Source organism: Papilio polytes, unplaced genomic scaffold (genome assembly GCF_000836215.1).
Source record: "Papilio polytes unplaced genomic scaffold, Ppol_1.0 DF824492.1, whole genome shotgun sequence".
Lineage (NCBI taxonomy): Eukaryota > Metazoa > Arthropoda > Insecta > Lepidoptera > Papilionidae > Papilio > Papilio polytes.
Genome location: NW_013524712.1, coordinates 175 through 20,954, shown reverse-complemented (window position 1 = coordinate 20,954; position 20,780 = coordinate 175). Strand labels below are relative to the sequence as shown.

General features: G+C 35.9%; 2 protein-coding genes across 2 annotated transcripts; one reads left to right on the top strand and one right to left on the bottom strand.

The window, feature by feature from the left end:
- The first annotated feature begins 3,357 nt into the window (after nucleotides 1–3,357).
- On the top strand, nucleotides 3,358–16,886 carry LOC106108575 (gelsolin-like). Its single transcript, XM_013289833.1, has 19 exons — nucleotides 3,358–3,484; nucleotides 4,545–4,619; nucleotides 5,689–5,875; nucleotides 6,351–6,466; nucleotides 7,219–7,396; nucleotides 8,189–8,283; nucleotides 8,743–8,859; nucleotides 9,063–9,194; nucleotides 9,906–10,014; nucleotides 10,943–11,063; nucleotides 11,549–11,678; nucleotides 11,954–12,092; nucleotides 12,335–12,429; nucleotides 13,163–13,288; nucleotides 13,590–13,710; nucleotides 14,312–14,460; nucleotides 14,868–14,978; nucleotides 15,751–15,876; nucleotides 16,768–16,886. The coding sequence occupies exons 1-19, from the start codon at nucleotides 3,422–3,424 to the stop codon at nucleotides 16,822–16,824; spliced, it is 2,247 nt and encodes a 748-aa protein (XP_013145287.1). The 5' UTR covers nucleotides 3,358–3,421; the 3' UTR covers nucleotides 16,825–16,886.
- Nucleotides 16,887–17,170: 284 nt separating this feature from the next.
- LOC106108493 (MIP18 family protein CG7949) lies at nucleotides 17,171–18,565 on the bottom strand. Its single transcript, XM_013289705.1, has 2 exons — nucleotides 18,208–18,565; nucleotides 17,171–17,372 (listed from the first exon to the last, which is right to left on the bottom strand). The coding sequence occupies exons 1-2, from the start codon at nucleotides 18,482–18,484 to the stop codon at nucleotides 17,179–17,181; spliced, it is 471 nt and encodes a 156-aa protein (XP_013145159.1). The 5' UTR covers nucleotides 18,485–18,565; the 3' UTR covers nucleotides 17,171–17,178.
- Nucleotides 18,566–20,780: the final 2,215 nt, after the last annotated feature.

The window sequence follows — 20,780 nt, the reverse complement described above, 5'->3', positions numbered from 1 at the left end:
AATTATTTGTGAAATTATTATAATAAACGTATTTCGATTACATTTGAATTTTTCCTTTGCTAATTACCATTATTTTTTTTTATAATATAAGGTGGCAAACGAGCAAGCGGCCTGAATCCACCAAATTGGAAAGCGACCGCCTATAAACATCCGCAATGGGGATGTTTCCTAATGTTACAAATTCAAAAAAAGTTTAATATTTTAAAGACAGTATTTTAAAACCTATAATAACATTTGGAGACCTTAAATGTTTGTCTCCATTGAAATATAAATTAAAAACGCTGCAATATTTTTTACCCTCCATTACTCTATCTCAAACACCAATCAGAGCTCGGTGACGTAGCTTCTTCGCAAACAACATGGCAGTGTGACCAGCTTCAGTGAATGTCACTTTTTTTTTTTTTTTTTTTTTTTCACGCTGGGAAAATGCCTTTACGCATCCCCCCCGTTGCCAGGGGGGTATGTGGGACTCGCCGGCCAGAAGATGGAAGATGGCCGGAATACCCACTAAAAACCCAGCGGTGTTCCTTCGTTCGCCTGCGGCTGGGTCACGGGAACGCTTATGCAAACTTCCGCGACCCAGCCGGCTCAGTGAATGTCACTGCATTTTGTAGTTATAATTTTTTTTAATGATTATAATAATTGAGTTTGCGTGTGTTATATTATGAGGACTCTATTATTAAGTGTTTTTAGATTTACGACATATTTTTCGATCACTATGACGAAAAAAAAAAATAGTAAAAGTTATTTGAATAGCTAATTCAATTTACGTCTGGTCACTTTGAATGACTTTGACAGACCGCGACGCGAGGTTTGTTAGCAAAGAAGTGACGTCATGTCATGAGGCGTTTTCGCGGTCTTTGAAGAAGTTGTTTTTAGTTAAGTGTTTTTGTAATGAAATGTTGCGTATATGATTTTATTATATTTTTTTTTTTCTTGTTTAGATATGGTTTATCTACATAATAAAAGCAATTCCAAAAATTAGGAAACATCCCCATTGCAGATGCTTTGCCTACCTTTCATTGACGGAGGAGAAGACGCACATAAAAAGGACATTTCTCCACCGTCAAATCCACTTTTCCTTCCCATTATTTCCTCTTAAGAAAAGGGTGGAAAGGGAAAGCGGCTAAAATTAGGCCTCCGGCACCACACTCACCAGACGAAGACAGAATTGCATCCACTTGACGCCTGTCTGTGGTCGTGGTATTACACCGGGCGAGCCCTGCAGTGCTAAGATGTTTAAGCGGGCTCTACCCCTGTTCCACCACATTATATTCCCCATTCGGTGCTTGGAATCTACTCTAAGAGCGCTCGCACACCTTTGGCAAAACAATCGCACAACTGTTGTGATTGTCGATTATTTCGCAGTTAACTGTTTATAGTGTGTCTAAATAATTTAGATTAGTTTGACAATTCACTTCAAATTTAATAGGGATGGGTTGTGTAAAATCAGTCATGAATCATATCGATTTTCGATTTTTTTTCTTACAGAAGTTGGAATCGATAGATTTATAGTTATAACTTATGAATTTTAAAAAAACACTGCTTTCTCAAATTAATAATGACCAATACAAATAATGAGAGTAAATAAGTGTTTATTACTACTACAGCTGTACGTAATCGAATTGGATTTCGCTATTATTTCTGTCAGCGCTAAATTCTCTACACTATAAACAATAGTAGAATTGTCCTATAAATTAGTTAATAAAAAAATAATAATTTTATTTGAGTTCGATAATTATTTAAACCGAATATCGATAGTTCATAATTGTTCGCTGCGTGTTTCACTACGATACCTGTCTATTGTATACGGCATTTGCCTTCATACAAATTGAATTCGATACTTCATATGTGTCATTTATCAAACTAATCTATCTTATTTAGACAAACTATAGCACAACTAAACATTAAGTAGTGTGTCCAATAAGATAAAAGGAATCAAAGCGATAGTAAACAGCACGATAGTATAGTTTAGTGTCCGCTTTAACATCTTAGCACTGCAGGGCCGGCACGCCCGGTGTAATACCACGACCACACAGAAAACAGGCGTGAAATGGAAGCAATTCCGTGTTTCGTCTGATGAGTGTGGCGCCGGAGGCCTAATTTAAGTCCCTTTTCCTTTCCACCCTTTTCTTAAGAGGAAAAAGTGGATTTGACGGTGGAGGAGATTCACAGGAAGGGGAAATGTCCTCTTTATGTGCGTCTCCTCCTCCGTCAATAAGGGTAGGCAACGCATCTGCAATTGCGGATGTCTATGGGCAGCGGTCCCTTCGCCATTTTGGCGGATTCAGGTGGCCGCTTGCTCGTTTGCCACCTTTTGTTATAAAAAAATACGTGACGTATTTATTTTACTAACTTACGATATTAATGTATTTCTCATATCATATTTTATTATTACATTTTATTACACTATTATCATTATTCTAGGTATCTGTAGATCCATCAATATACTTTCCCAGTAAACCTAATTTTAATTTGATTATAATTTGTTTTATTTGAATATGACAATTTATTACTAACTATCTGATGTCCATGACTTCGTCCGCGTGATATTAAAATACAATAAAAAATCATATGTTACTCACTGATAAATTACCTTTCTAATGGTGAAAAATTTTTTGACACCGAAGTAGTTTTTTTTTTAATCGAATACATACATAAATACATAAATACAAATCTTTCTTCTTTATACTATTACAATAGATGATTTTTTAATGCCGGAGTTTAGAAATACGCTTTTTATTAATAGTTCCTGAACATAGTAATAAACAAATATAGCCTATGTTACGAAATGATGGGGACATAAACCAGAAAGTGTTAAGTTTGAATGTGGGCTACAAAGGAAGAGGAAGACCGAAGAAAGTATGGATGGAGTGTGTGAAAGAGGATATGCTTAAGAAAGGAGTGGATACAGATATGGCTGATAGAGATGTATGGAGCAGCACATACTGTGCCTACCCTCCATAAGGGATAAGGGCAAGTGGAGCCTATGTTACGCACACATAAATTACCTTTCTTATGGTGAAAGAATTTTTAAAAACTTCCCAGTAATTTTTGAGTTATTTCAATACATACAAGAATATAACTAATGCGAAAGTTTAGATGGATGTTTGTAAGAGTTTGTAGCCTAAACTGGTGAACGGATTTCGATGAAATTTGGTACAGATGTAGAGGGTAGTCTGGAACATATACTCACTTTTCTTTTTAATTCCACGCGAACGGAGTCACGAGTAAAAGCTAGTAGAATTATATCTCTAAAAGATATTCTGTACGATCAATAGTTATTGAGTTTTTTCCCTTATCTTATTTACCTGATAAGATATGATTCATGTTGATAACTTACCCGCTTGTGTTTAGTCATATTTCGAGCTGTGCGTTATTTTCTTCCATTTTTATTTAATTTTAATTTTATTATTATAAAATGGATCATCCTGCATTTGCTGAAGCGGGCAATGGGCCTGGTATTGAAGTGTGGACTATTGAGGTTAGTTTTTTTAAGTACTAGCTGTTCCCGTGCGGCTTCATCCGCATGAAATTATAAAAAAAACTTACTTTATTGTATACATGTATTATATTATCAATTGCAAATGTCAAAATGACATGACATGATGACAACCTTGCTTCCTTGATGTTGGCAGCAACTTATGGTCTCTTTCCCACATTAGGGTTTTAATCCAAAATATTTACCGCCTAAGTTTAATGGCGTTAAAATACATAGCCTAAAGCGTGACGTAAACTTGGGGCTTTTTATTAAACAAATAGTTATTCAAAAATATGGTGTAATTGCTGACATCTTAGGCAACAAAGAAGTGTGTGTTTACGCTTTATTATAATAGTATAGATATAGATTTCTATAAAGAAATTATTGAAATATCTGTTTTATTATGGAGGAAAATTGAATACAATCTGCACATTAATGACAGGACGCAGAATAGTGTTCGCTAATCTTACTAATATTATAAACTAGATTTCGCCCGCGTCTCCGTCCGCGTGGAATTAAAAAACAAAACTGGTAGCTTATGTGTTCTTCCAGACTGTCCTCTACATCTATACCAAATTTCATCGAAATCCGTTCAGCAGTTTAGGCTACAAACTCTAACAAACATCCATCTAAACTTTCGCATTTATAATATTAGTATGATGTGAAGTTTAGATGGATGTTTGTTAAAGTTTGTAGCCTAAACGGCTGAACGGATTTCAATGAAATTTGGTATAGATGTAGAGGACAGTCTGGAAGAACACATAGGCTCCTTTTTTAATTCTACGCAAATACATTCGCGAACGAAAGCCAGTACCTAATAATCTACAAGTCAGGTTTATCCACACAACACTGGCAAGAAATTCTCAATCAAAAAATTACATTTTATCTTTGACTAAAGTATCGCACGACTGTTGTGATTGTCGATTGTTACACAGTCAACTGTTTTGCATAACTAATCGAGTAGTGTACCTCCATATAAGGTCATAGGAATCAAAGCGAAACTAAGTCGTGCGATGGTTGAGTCAAAGGTGGTAGCATGCTCTTACTGTTCTCTGTGTTCCAGCAATTCGAACCTGTGCCAGTCGAGAAGAAAATGTATGGAAAATTCTTCAATGGTGATTCATACATTATTTTAAAGGTAAGTTACATTAAGTAACTAAGTAAGAATTAGTATAGTGTCTACATAATTGAAATTAGTTTGACAATTCTTTTGAAATTCAGTAGGGATGGGTTGTGTAAATTCAGTCATGAATCTTATCGATTTTCGATTTTTATTCTTATAGAAGTTGAAATCGATAGATTTATAGTTATAACTTACGAATTAAAAAAAACACTTTACTCAAATTAATAATGACCATTACAAATAATGAGAGTAAATAAATGTTTACTACTACAGCCGTACGTAATCGAATTTGATTTTGCTATTATTTCTGTCATCGCTAAATTCTCTACACTGTAATCAATACTAGAATTGTCCTATAAATTAGTTAATAAGAAAATAACAATTTTAGTTAAGTTCGATAATTATTTAAACCGAATATCGATAGTTCGTAATTGTTCGCTGCGTGTTTCGTCACAATACCTGTCTATTAAGTACGGCATTTGCCTTCATACAAATCGAATTCGATACTTCATGTGTCATTTATCAAACTAATCTATCTTATTTAGACAAACTATAAGATGTTTCAAGAGAAGTGTGGACTATATTCTCTATATAATTTTTAAATATCTTTGTGATATATTTTTCTCCCGACTTCGCACAGATTAAAAAATACATTTTTTTTTATAACATAAGGTGGCAAATGAGCAAGCGGCCACTTGAATCCGCCAAAATGGCGAAGCGACCGCTGCCCATAGACATCCGCAATTGCAGATGCGTTGCCTACCCTTATACGACGGAGGAGACGCACATAAAGAGGATATTTCCCCTTTCTATGCATCTCCTCCACCGTCAAATCCACTTCCCCTTCCCATCCTCTACTTATAAGAAAAGGGTGATAAAGAGAAAGGGACTTAAATTAGGCCTCCGGCACCACACTCATAAGACGGAACACGGAATTGCCATTTCACGCCTGTCTTCTGTGTGGTCGTGGTATTACACCGGGCGTGCCAGCCCTGCAGTGCTAAGATGTTAAAGCGGGCACTACCACTGTTTAAAATGTATATAATATATAATGGTATAACATTTATTGTGTAATCAATTTCAGACAACGGGCGAAGACACGCTATCCTATAATGCCCACTTCTGGCTCGGCAGCCAAACTACACAGGACAAGAAGGGTTCCGCCGCAATATGGACGGTCACATTAGACGACATGCTGGGAGGTAAAGCCGTACACCACCGGGAGGTTCAGGGTCACGAGTCCAGTCAATTCCTAGGATACTTTCAACCAGGTCAGGACCTTGATAAGATAAGCTTTAAGAGTAACTAAGCTTCGATTCGTAAGAGCTTTTTTGTCCAACTAAACAGTTGAAGGCTGCAAAACAATCGACAATCAGTGAGTAACATAGCCTATTTTTTTTTACACAATAAGGAGGCAAACGAACAAGTGGCCACTTGAATCCGCTGGAATGGTGAAGTACCTGTGCCATAGACATCCGCAATTGCAGATGCGTTGCCTACCCTTCATTGACGGAGGAGACGCAAATAAAGAGGATGTTTCCCCTTCCTATGCGTCTCCACTGTTAAATCCACGTTCCTATCCTACCCTTTTCTTAAAGTTTAGAACGGGAAAGGGACTAAAATTGGGACTGAAAATATGTCTTTTTAACTTTTTAATATCACGCGGGCGAAGTCACGAGCAACAGTTAATAAAATCGATTATTAAACAAAATTCCTTTTTTTAATTTTTAATCCAACCTATTGTAGCTATCCGTTATTTGGAAGGAGGTAATGAATCCGGTTTTAACAATGTGGAGACAAACGCGGGAGCAGAAAAAAGGCTGTTGAGGCTCTCTGGATGTGACAACATGAGGATTGAAGAGGTATTTTTTTCAATCTTACTAATATAATTGTGAAAGTTTAGATGGATGGATGTTTGTTAGAGTTTGTAGCCTAAACGGTTGAACGGATTTCGATAAAATTTCGCATGGATGTAGAAAATAATCTGGAAGAACACATAGGCTACTCAGTTTTGTTTTTTTTTTTAACTCAAGCGCGAACGGAGTTATGGGCGATAGCTAAGTAAAAGAATAAATAAATTTATCTTTCTAAAGTGGAAACTAGTAAAGAAATATCGAGTAAACATGAAATAATAACATTAATATCCCACGAGAACTTAACTATTTTTGGGATCAAAGTAGTCTGCGATAATCCAAGCTATCCTCTACGTCGGTCAAATTTTATCGAGATTCTTTGAACAGTGTTAGCGGCAAACTCTAACAAGCATCTACTTATCTTACTTCTTACTGATATTATAAATGCGAAAGTTTAAATGGATTTTTGAATTTGTAGCCTAAACTGCTAAACGGATCTCAATGAAATTTGGCATAGACTTAGAGCATAGTCTGGAAGAACACATAGGCTACTTCATTTGTTTTTTTATTTCACGCAGCAGTAGTCCTGGGCCAAAGCTAATACTTATCGTGAATATTATAAAGAGAAAAGATTTATATTTTCGTATATATTGAAATAACTCAAAAACTACTGGGGTATTTTCAAAAAATCTTTCACCATTAAAAAGCTACGTTATCAGTGAATAACATAGGATATAAACCAATGAAAAAAAACCATTCAGGTACCAGCAGAATCAACATCTTTGTCAAAAGACCACTGTTTCATATTGGAAGTGGATCATGACATCTTCGTATTAATGCCTGAAGGTGCTAAAGCAACTCAGAGACGGAAGATAATCAGCGTTGCGAACACTTTACGTGATGATTACCATAATGGAAGAGCTACCATTGAAATTATTGGTGAGTTACTTGGAACAGAAGCCACAGTTAGAGCACAACTTTGACTGAACTATCGCTTTGATTCCTATAATCTTATATGTACACTGTAGTTTGTCTAAATAAGATAGATTAGTTTGACAATTCATGTCAATTGTTGTGACAATTGACAGCTGTCAATGTCACTAGAAGTATGGATAGATTGGCGCGTAACTTGAGTCTTGACGAGAAGTATTGCTCTGAGTTAAAAGCGACAGTATCAATTAAATAAGTTATCTAAGAATATATAACTTATAAATTAAAAAAAACACTGTTTATTCAAATAAATAATACCCTGCAGAACTAATACAAATAATGAGAGTAAATAAATGTTTATTACTACTACAGCCGTACGTAATCGAATTGGATTTCGCTAATATTTCTGTCATCGCTAAATTCTCTACACTATAAACAATACTAGAATTGTCCTCTAAATTAGTTAATAAGAAAATATTTAACTTTATTTGATTTCGATAATTATTTAAACCGAACATCGATAGTTCAAAATTGCCGCGTGTTTGTTTCACCACGATACCTGTCTATTAAGTACGACATTTGCCTTCATACAAATTTAATTCGATACTTCAAATGCGTCATTTATCAAACTAATCTATCTTATTTAGACAAACTATAGTTGTGTAACTAAACAGTTGGAGGCTGCGAAACAATAGACAATCAACAGTCGTGCGATAGTTCAGTCAAAGATGTGCCCACACTCTTAATATAGGCAACGTACTTGTTTCTTTTCGCAGTCTTATTGTTTGATTTCTTTCCTAGATGATTTCTCATCAGACGAGGATATTGCATTGTTCTATGAAGCTTTAGGATCTGGTTCTAAAGATGATCTGGTGGAAGCGGAAACTACAGCCCAGGTATTTCCTTATTAGATAACAGAGCCCTCTTTAACATCTTCGCACGCATCTCGCCCCCAATACTACGACCACACAGACAGGCGTGAAGTGGAAGCAATTCCGTGTATAGTCTGATGAGTGTCGTGCCGGAGGTCTGATTTCAGCCCCTTTTCCTTTAAACTATTATCTTAAGAGGAAAAGATGGGAAGGGAAATACTTGACGGTGGCGGAGACACATAGGAAGAGGAAATGTCCTCTTTATGTGCGTCTCCTCTGTCAATGAAGGGTAGGCAACGCATCAGCAATTGCGAATTATGGGCAGCGGTAGTTTCGCTATTTAGGTGGATTCAGGTAGCCACTTTGACAGACAAAATGATTGTTACCATGGTAACCTTCTCGTTACGAATGTTGCCGGAATTGCGTGTGCCATCTGTGAGAAATTTGAAATAATTTTTTTTAACCGAGATCTTTATCTTCTAGACTTACACCAGAGAAGATATGACAGCTGTCTACCTCTACCGAGTTCTGACTGGAGAAGATGAACTAGATTTGGTATCACTAAGCAAGCCTTACAAGCAGAGGCAATTGTCTTCTGGCGTAAGTAGATTCGATCGAAAAACTATCGTGTACCTATCTTGTCCTACTCCCATGGGGTAAAAAAATCTCTGTAAAACTTTACGGATGAAACTTTTTCATCCGTTGTCATGTGGAGACAGAGCGGGGTGACGGTTGTGTATAATACCTAAAAAGACCAGGCTTCTACACTATGAAAGGCTTTTAATTATCCGTCTCCTTCCTAGGAGGTCTATATTCTAGACACACCTTGCTCTGGAGTCTACATCTGGCTAGGTAAAGAACTAGACGAGGATATAAAGAAGAACTATAACGATATAGCACAGAAATACCTGGATATGAAGGAATATCCTTCTTGGGTATGTTATTTTAAATTTTTACTTCTTACTATACTTACTTTTGGATAATTATTTTTTTTAATAAAAGCCCTACACTTACGTCACGCTTTAGGCTATATATTTTCACGCTATTAAACTTAGGAGGTAAATATTTTGGATAAAAACCCTAATGTGGGAAAGAGACCATAAGTTGCTGCCAACATCAAGGAAGCAAGGTTGTCATCATGTCATGTCATCTTGACATTTGTTATTGATAATTTGACAAATGTAAGCAATAAAATAAACTTTTTATAATTTCATGCGGGTGAAGCCGCATGGGAACAGCTAGTGTCGTAATACGAAAAGACACTAAAATTCACAACTGATGTAGTACCTTTTAAAGAAGTTACCAGTGAAAAAAATTTTTCTTTTATCTTACTAATATTATAAATGCGAAAGTTTAGATGGATGGATGGATGGATGGATGGATGGATGGATGGATAGATAGATGTTTGTTAGCGTTTGTAGCCTAAACGGCTGAACGGATCTCCATGAAATTTGGCACAGGTTTAGAGCATAGTCTGAAGTACACACGGGATAAGCTTCATCCCCGAGAAATGTCCGGGTCCCGAGGGATACGTAGCTTTTTGTAATTTATATAGTTCGTATGTTTTCTAATACCACGCGGACAACAGCTCGTCATATATATATCTATGTAAATTAACTAGATAATTCTATTTACTTTTTATTCAGGTCCACGTTACCAGGGTAGCAGAAGGCAATGAGAGCTGTACTTTCAAACAGTACTTCCATAACTGGGAGACTGTTGGCACTACAAACTCACGTATGGTCTCCGATTCAGGTAAGAGCGTGATAGTTATACGATTTTATATTAGAAAGAGAAAGGTTGACTCGATGTATGACTGAGACCGTAATTTGATATATTAGAAAGAGATGGATAATGTACTGACAGCTTAATTGTATTTACGTTTTACTAGCTGTTGTCCGCGACTTCGTCCGCGTGGTATTAGAAAACATACGAACTATAAAAATAACAAAAAGCTACGTATCCCGGGAACCGGACATTTCTCGGGGATGAACCTTACCCCATGTGTACTCCAGACTTTGTTTTATATCTGTGCCAAATTTCAATAAGATATGTTGAACTTGCAGAATGATCGAGTAAACATTATAAAACTAAATTAATTAATCCCACAGGAACCGTAACTTGTCCTGGGATAAAAAGTAACATATCTGTTCTTCCAGACTATCCTCTACATCTATGCCAAATTTTATCAAGATCCCTTCAGCCGTTTAGGCTACAAACTCTAACAAACATCCATCTAAACTTTCGCATTTATAATACTAGTAAGATAGATCTCACAGTGGTAGTGCCCGCTTTAACATCTTAGCACTGCAGGGCACGCCCCCAGTAATACCACGACCACACAGAAGACAGGCGTCAAATGGAAGCAATTCCGTGTTTCGTCTGATGAGTGTGGTGCCGGAGTCCTAATTTAAGTCCCTTTCTCTTTATCACCCTTTTCTTATAAGGAGAGGATGGGAAGGGAAAGTGGATTTGACGGTGGAGGAGATGCATAGGAAGGGGAAATATCCTCTTTATGTGCGACTCCTCCTCCGTCGTATAAGGGTAGGCAACGCATCTGCAATTGCGGATGTCTATGGGCAGCGGTCGCTTCGACATTTTGGCGGATTCAAGTGGCCGCTTGCTCGTTTGCCACCTTTTGTTATAAAAAAAAAAGATAGATATAGATTATTCTTTAATATAGATGCAGGCTATTTCTCTGGAGACGCTGAGGAGTCTACTGCTGTTGGTAAACTGATAGGAAAGAGTGCATCAGCGAGGGGATATATGCCTGATAGTGGTGAAGGAACTTACAGTATCATTCGGTAAGTCAAAAGCTGGGTTACGGCAGCGAAGGGGCAACCACCCAAGACGCTAAGTATAAAGGGGCGTATGTAAATATCTCGATAGAATGTGTACAGAGGAAGTTTGAAAGTAGCGCCAGTGGTGGAGAAATTGAGAAGCAAAAAGTTAGCGTTAACCAGAAAGTGTTAAGAATGAATGTGGATGGCTGCAAAGGAAAAGGAAGACAGAAAAAAGTATGGATGGATTGTGTGAAAGAGGATGTGTTTAAGAAAGGAGTGGATTCAGATATGACTGATAACGTATGGAAGAGCACATACTGTGCCGACCCTCCGTAAGGGATAAGGGCCAGTTGATGATGATATCTCGCCCAGGGTGCCAGTAATGCTTTTAAATAATTAATTGGTGTGTTAAGTACTTGAATTAGACCCTGGGCGTACCTCTAGACCTTGCTTTTAATACTCTAACTATTGATTATTGTCTCTTTGTATGTAAAATACTTTTGCAGCATATCTGGTGAAGAAGACATAACTGAACAGATAACAGAGAAGCCGGTGTTGTACGATAGCGATGTGTATGTAGTGAAGTATCAGTACGATGATAACGGTGATGATGCTTATGTAGTTTACGTTTGGATTGTAAGTAAATTTATCAAATTTAGAAATAATGTTTAATGTCAGAATATTTTATTGGCAATGCTTAAACATACATTTTTGCTATTATTTTTTTGCAGGCGCCTTACTTACTAGATAATCAATTAAAACTTTAATTTTAGATTGATAAAATACCAATTAAACCATGATTTTTCTCTTTTATACTAATTTGCAAGAAATTATGTTTAAATAAGTGTTTTACGATTCCTGCAGTTTGTAAAATATTTGTTCTAATTTTTAACAAAACAATATATTTTTAGGGAGCGAATGCAGACCCTTCAGATAAAGCTGCGGGTATAGAAATGGCTGCACAAATAGATATAGAAGAAGAAGCCAATGTTAATGTAGTAAAAGTACCGCACGGGAAAGAACCTAAGCATTTCTTGGCCATATTTAAAGGTAAAAAGATTATCTATACTAATATTATAAAGAAAAAAGACTTGTTTTGTATGTATTGAACTCAAAAACTACTGAGCCGATTTTAATATTTTCACCTAAAAGCTACGTTATCAGTAACATAAGCTACTATTATTATTGGACGAAGTCGCGAGAAATAACTAATTATTATTTAATTCTTTAAGATGTACAGACAACGGAAAGTACATATTTATATGTAGTTATTGATTTTTATTTGTTTGCAGGAAGTCTTGCTATTTTATATGGTAGTAAGGATGAAGAATATAATCCACAGAATTCAAAAAAATCTTACGAAGAAGATGGTGTCAGATTATTTAGGGTGAGTAACAGTAGCTATCTCTTTCACTCTCTCTGGAAAGAGAGAAATAAAACATACTTGTCAAATATGTTAGTTAAATTTAGTAAGAAAATTAATCTAACTTCCCATGGAGTGTAGATCACTGGCGCCAGTTAGCGACTATATCATGACAGTACGGTTTGATTACTATGCAACAGTACTGGCATAATGTGAACAGAACATTAACAATTTTCTCCATACATCGATAGGGTATAAGCTGTGGTATTTTGTGCCTATTTGATTTCCGCCATTTTGAAGTTTGACGTTGATAAAGATTATAACCACAGATCTGTTTAAATAGATAGGAAATTGCTCGCAAGTGACATTATTGCTTCGTTTCGACTTAAACGCACCTATTGATGTTAAATCAGGTTTCTCACTATTATTAGGCCGTATCGGCGCCAATATGGCGGAAATCAAGCAAGCACAAGCACAGAATACCACTTTTATTACCTGTTCATTTATTTACAAGTGTGAACTGATAATAGAAATACAATTAATTAGCTTTCACCCGTGACTTCGTCCACGTATAATTAAAAAAAAAAACAAAAGTAAGTAGCCTATGTTTTAGATTTAGCAGTTTAGGATACAAACAAACATCCATAACGGAACTCGATAATTGTCATACATGTAGAGGCTACGTTATGTTTCTTTTAATTCCACGCGGATGGACTCGCGGGCGAAAGCTAGCCTATAAAGGTGTAAAATGTTCCAGGTGGAAGGTACAGAATTAGAAGTGGACATGAGAACAGTGCAAGTGCCGGAAACAGCTGATGTTCTAGAAGATGATGATGTATTTGTTATGGAAACACTGGAGAAGATATACGTGTGGCATGGCAAGGTAAACTAGTAAATCTATACTACTATAAAGAAGAATGATTTGTATTTTTGTATGTATTGAAATAACACAAAAACCAGAGCAACATCAAAAATTCTTTCACCATTAAAAAGCTGCGCTATCACTGAGTAATATTTTTTAATTTGACGCGGGCGAAGTCGTGAGCAACAGCTAGTAGACATTGTTTAATACCGGATCCGTGACAGCGTAAGTGGAACAGGGGTTATGTGCTGCTAATACTTGGCGGCCATTTGGATATTTGGCTTTTTATTTATTTAAACCTATTGTAGATACTGAATTTCAGGAATCCCAAGAAACGGAACTAGAAGCGGCAAATAATTTCGTGCAAAAGGTTCTCGGAGAAGAAAAAGAACTGATTGTTCTGGAACAGGGAGAGGAAACTGATGATTTCTGGGAATTTTTAGGTAACCCTCTCATTCTTTTCTTATAAGAGAAAGATAGGAAAGGAAAGGAACACAAATTATTCCTCCGGCACACTCATCAGAGTGTACGCGGAATTGCTCCTACTTCACGCCTGTCTTCTGTGTGGTCGTGGTATTGCTGGCGAGCGTACAGTGCGAACATGTTAAAGGGTTTTCATCATCACCAGCTCACTATACATCCCCACCGAGAGGCTTGGAGCCTACCCTAATACGGGGTGACTAGGCCATAGTCAACCACGCTGGCCCACTGCGGGTTGGTTGACTTCACACATATCTTTGAATTTCTTCTCTGATATGTGCAGGCATCACGATGTTTTCCTTCACAGTAAGAACGTCGGCTAAATTATGTATGAAAATTTGAAAAATCGAAAATCACATTGGTACAGCGGGATTCGAACCCAAGACCTGTAGATTACAAGTCAAGTGTTCAAACCACTGAGCCACCAACGCTCCAGGGCTTTACCACTGTATAATACTATAGTGTATTTATTTTACATATAATATAATGCAGGCGTAGGGAAATGGGCTTATTCCATAGAAATTAATATGGTTGTATACTTATTTCATTGCAAATGTTATAAAGGCGGTGCACCAGAAGAAAAAGAGGATACATCAGGATGGAAGCTGACACTTAACCGACGTGTCACCACTCCGTCGAGTCTGACAGCTGTCACTGTCAGCCTGACAGGCAAGATTGACTTCGAGGAATTGCCACCGGAGTTCACGCAACAGGTTAGATTAAACACGTATTACGTATTACCCTTACTTGTACTAATATTATAAAGAGGATAGATTTGTATTTTTGCATGTATTGAAATAACTCAACAACTACTGGGCCGATTTCAAAAATTCTTTCACCATTAAAAAGTTACGTTATCACTCAGTAACATAGGCTATATTTTTTGTTATTATTAAATTGCACGCGGGTAAAGTCGCGAGCAACAGCTCACAACAATAGATGGGACATTACGATCCTAAAGTACGCAACTCACCTTACATTTTATCTGAAATGTCAAACTATGTACAGTTAAAACTAATGTAACTAAAATTTTAATTGCCAGTTTAACTAAAGTTCTCAGTTTTGCCCATACGCATCGTTTCGTTTCCAAAAAGGATGTCAATTGAGGTTATTTTTTCAGGATTTATCTGACGATGGAGTTTACATCTTAGATACAGGGGAAGAGCTTTACTTCTGGAAGGGTAAGAATATTCCAGAAAGAGTGAGAATGGCAAAGGATAGCATTATTGAGGTAATATTAACACCATAAACAAATAATTTTATAATGCTATTCAAATAAATACCATAAATATAATTAAAACAGAAATAAGTCGAATGTTAAACGGAAACTGTACATAATAAGAAAAAAAGGCTGATAATATCAAGAAAAGTTATTCAATGTGTCATTTCCAAGCAATCGCCTATCCATTTATACAGATCAGTGCCGTTGAGAGTGCTCAATGTCAATCTATGTTGCCATATGCAAATTATTATCATTATTCATTTGATAAGAACATAAAAATTAACTACATATAAATAATCTTACCCTTAATCTGGTACACTATACTTTTTATAATATGCTAAACTATTATAAAAACATTTTTTCTCACATAACTATAACCTCAAATACTCACATTTGACAACATTTTAAAATTTAACCTTCAGGGCATGTCCCACCAAATTGTAAATTGTCAAAACAATCAAATGTATAATGTAAAATATGTGATTGAATTAACGGATGTTGTAACCTTATGATAGTGACGTCATTTTTGGTGGGACGGTGGGACAGGGCCTTAACATTTAAAACTCACAATAGAAAAAGCGTTCAATATTTTAGGGTCTATCCCACCACTGGCTGATAGAAACTCAGATAGCTTAAAAACGTCACTGTCATAAGGGAACAAAACGATATTTTCATCACATATTTTACATGTTGGATTGTTATCAGACAATTTACAATTTGGTGGAACATGCCCTTAATGTTTTTTTTTAATTTCCTTTACTTGTCTTATTTTTTTTACCAGGAATACATATCTGACGATGGCCTAGACAGGACTGTGGATTCAGCTATCGTGGTCTCTGTGCGTCAAGGCAAAGAGCCTGCGGTATTCAAAAAGTTGTTCCCAGACTGGGATGATGATATGTGGGAGGTAAAAAACTATTCAAAACCATTTACTCTTTATTTTCATTAAACTAATATTAATTCTGAATTTAATACGTTAACAATTCTTTAAATAATCTTACATTTAGATTTAATTTCTTAATTAGTTTGTGATGTCTCTCCAAAACTATGCAAGCGATTTTGATAATTCTTTTACTAACCCAGATATAGGTTATGTTATTGCGAAATTTTTTAATTATGTATACTAATATTATTAAGAGGTAAGATTTATTTTGTATATTATAGTTTTGAATTTCCGTATGTATTGAAATAACCTAAAAACTCGACTGATTAAAAAAATTCTTAAACAATTAAAAAGCTATATTATCACTATGTAACTAAGCTTTATTTATACTATATTATTTCATTTAACGCGAGCGATATCATCGAACAACAGTTATAATACGATTTTTTCACACATTCACTAATTTCCCGCCAAAATAATTCACGGCGCTAGTATCTCCATATTGGCGTTAGTGTTGCAAATTACGTTTACAGTGGTAGTGCCCGCTTTAACATCTTAGCACTACAGGGCCGGCACGCCCCCAGTAATACCACGACCACACAGAAGACAGGCGTGAAATGGAAGCAATTCCGTGTTTCGTCTGATGAGTGTGGTGCCGGAGGCCTAATTTTAGTCCCTTTTTCACAAGAAGAGGATTGAAAGGGGAAGTGGATTTGACGGTGGAGGATATGCATAGGAAGGGGAAATATCCTCTTTATTTGCGTCTCCTCTTCCGTCGGATAAGGGTAGGCAACGCATCTGCAATTGCGGATGTCTATGGGCAGCAGTCGCTTCGCCATTTTGGCGGATTGAGGTGGCCGCTTGCTCGGTTGCCACCTTGTTATAAAAAAAATAAAAAAATGTTTTTTTTTTCAGAACCAAACATCTTACGAGGACATCAAAAACGAAACGAAGGCTGCAAACTCCAAATGAATACATATCTTTGATAATCTGTATATAAAGAAAATAATAAATAAAAAGCACTTTCTTTGATTTTTCGTAATATTTATTTATACAAATTTTATCTTAATTAAGTTTAAGAATAACCAGAGATAGAATCTCGACACATTTGAATAAATCATCGCACAACTTTGATGCGACAATTCAGTCTATCCAAAAACCGTGTTTGTTCCGAGTAATCTCGGAAACAGCTGGACCTATTTCTATCTGACTTTCACTGAAAGATAGCTGACATAAACGGGAACATAATAGGCTACTTTATCCTAACATCGCATCGACAAAATCGCGGGCAACAGGTAGCATATTATAAATTCTGTAATTTTTTATCTATGCTCCAGCGGCAACACATTGATTTATTATCTGTACTAAGTTGTTATTCTCTAACGCGGCTGCAACTCTCTCTTTGTCAGCCAGTTGTTTGTTCACCGCATGTTCCGAGACATGGGTACCTTCTGACACTTCCACAGTCACTTTAAATCGACTTGGTAACGCTCGGAGTAGCTGCACTCGGATAGACAGACCTGAAATGTAAACTTAGGGGTACATATTTTGGATACAAACCCTAATGTGGGAAAGAGACCATAAGTTGCTGCCAACATCAAGGAAACAAGGTCATCATGTCATGTCATTTTGACATTGGCTATTGATAATTTGACAAATGTAAACAATAAAATAAAATTTTCATAATTTCATGCGGATGAAGCTGCATGGGAACAGCTAGTGGTTAATACACAATATTTTACATACATATTCCATTTGTCATATCTACTGTGAATTTATGATAAAATCGATTTAGTTTACATGCCAAAAGAGACATAACCTACAAGCTAATAGCGAAAAATCAAGATCGCTGGTAATAGTAATTATTATCCTATAGCGAAGACCCACATTGTCATTTGAGTATTTGAATTTGGACATGTACAACTAAAAGTTTTTTTTTATATTGTAAGGTGGCAAACGAGCAAGCGGCCTGAATCCACCGAAATGGACCGCTGCACATAAACATTCGCAATTGCAGATGCGTTGCCTACCCTAATTGACGGAGGAGGAGACACACATAAAGAGGTCATTTCCCCTTCCTATGCATCTCCTCCACAGTCAAATCCACTTCCCCTTCCCAACCTCTCCTTATAAGAAAAGGGTGGTAGAGAAAGGGACTTAAATTAGGCATCCGGCACCACACTCATTAGACGAAACACGGAATTGATTCCATTTCACGCCTGTCTTCTGTGTGGTCGTGGTATTACAACGTTCGTGCCGGCCCTGCAGTGCTAAGATGTTAAAGCGGACACTACCACTGTTGTTTAACACCACTGTTGTTGTTTTATAGTAAATGTGCAATTAAGATTGTCTTACCAATCAATGTAGCCATACTGCAGTGAGGTATGGTAGGTGTAAAATGTACAAGGACTTCATTCTTCTTATTATCTACCGATATATTCTTTTCCTCAACAACTCGTAGCTCCTCCAGCGTTAAAGGATGTTCAGGGTCATTAATATTGCGAATTAAATCGAAAATTTCCCTCTCGTCAAAATCGTCTGTAATCTCTTCATTATGATCTGCGGAGGTTATTTCCCGTTCAGATTCTTTCTCGTACACGTTAGGGTTAACGTTATCCGCTACTTTCGTCATTTATTCGATGGTAAATAACTTTTTTCTTATAATATAACGATCTCCCAAGTGTTCGCAAAAACAAGACTTTTGACAGTTGACGTTTTCGTAAAATATTTTACGTTTTGAACGTTCGGTTTGTGTCATCGTTTCATTTATTTGAAAATGCAGATTTAAACATGAATTTTATTTTGTAATATATTTAATGAAGTTTTTTAATCAGAAATCACTAAAAATAAAATGATTAATAAATGGATTTCTTTTGGTTAACTAAAACTAAAAGTTTTTGAACGCATCTGTCAAATTTGCTTTTTGGGAGGCAATATGTACAGCCACGATAATGCACGGCCCAATAATCCGTGTACAAACAAAGAATTTTAGTACACGAATTATCGGGTCGTGTATTATTGGGTCGTGCATTATCGGTACGGGCCAATAATCCGTGTCCAATAAAAAGTGTGTACACGAACTATTGGGTCGTGCATTATTGGGTCGTACATTATCGGGCCGTACAAATAATGTACGGCCCCATAATGCACGACCCAATAATTGGAAGCCAATATAGCGGCATGAAACCTGTCAGAATCCCAACAGCCAATCACAACCGTGCAATTCTCTATGATTGTGCTTTGTTTACATCACTTGCCAATGGCTTAATTGGTCGAGTTCGTATACATTGCGCAAATTTTGAATTTCGAAATGTATAAGGGTTCAGACGTTTAATTGCTCTAACGTGGATTAATGAGACGAAGAATATGATAAGCAATTAAACTTTTAAATATAATAAATAGCGATCTCGCGATTTCTTCATTTCAATGTATCATTTTTAAAATTACGATTTTTTGTGGAGCTAGTTATATTCTAGTCAATTATGTCTTTAGTATTCCTCTTCTTATCCAAATATTTGTCTTCATACGTCGTCATCGGTGTATTTTCAATAAATAAATCAATACCATCTTTCATTATTTTTTTCTTGGAGTAGGGTTTTCACTTAGAATAGACCAGAATCCTTGTTGATCAGGGACATTATGGCTTTCTTACTAGAAACTTCACAACTGTAAAACAATTATTCAAATCAGTTCAGAAGTTTCTTAGCCTGTACAATGCAAAGGAACAAACCAATGAATCTATCTTCTTTATACTATAAATATATTAAATTTAGTAATTTTACGATTTCATTTTTTTGTTTTTATTTAATTAGGGGTATGGATGCCTAACTTTTTGTAAAAAAAATTAAAATGCGGTTACAGGACACCAACATCCATTCAAGCCTTTATACCCATTCTAGTAAACAACTATAGATAACAGGTTACTAGGTTCAGAAATTAAGAATTCATCAGGTGGCTCTTACCATTACATAAATTAGACTTTGGGAGAAATTTATAAGAGTAAGATCTTATTGTCTGGAACAGTTACTAACTATATCTTTGTTAAGTTGGAAACAGATCAATGTGTTGATGTAACATTGAGTCAAAGTCGTAGCATTTTAACGGTTAATAAAAAGAGAATTAATAAAATGATAATTTCAGTCTTTTACTTCTATATATAACAAATATTTGTATGGCACTTTTGAACAGGATATGCGTCATGGGAAACAAATCTTAAAAATCAATACCGCACCTCTCATGAATTATTTAATAAAGAAAGTATTCTTCGAAAAATTTTTAATAAATTAAGTTACAATTACAATAATCGAATACATAAATTATAGTAATTACCTATTTATTTTTTAAATATCTATATTATAATACAAAACTACATTTAACTATGTACTCGTAATCATAATAAAAAAAATTATACATCTGTAGTAGTTGGATGATTTTGGTACTATTCCTAGTATTAAATTTTACAATGTAACTTTACCTTATAACGAGGTAGTTAAAAACCTTGGTGTCTACTTTGACTTAACCCTCCATTGGTCTCACCACATCTCAGAGGTTGGTCGCAAGCTGTTTGCGGCCAACCTCTGAGGCATATCATACTTAACCGATGGAAAAATCTTCTTCCTGTGCAGACTAAAGTCGAACTTGCGCATTACTTACTCCCTATTCTTGACTAAACTACTTGCAGTTTCTACTACGGGTAGATAAGTTAAGTAAAATGTTTACATCAAGTAAAAAAATTGCATTAAACTTGTCTTATTAAAGCGGCGGTTGATGCTCAACAATTTGAATAAAAGAAAACTACATAAAATGCGATTAGAAGATTAATATTAAAGATTAATATACTCGAAAATCGCATATCGCGTTATGCAAATAGCGCATAGCGCATAGTGCATAGCGCATAGCGCATAACGCATATCGCTTATCGAAAACTC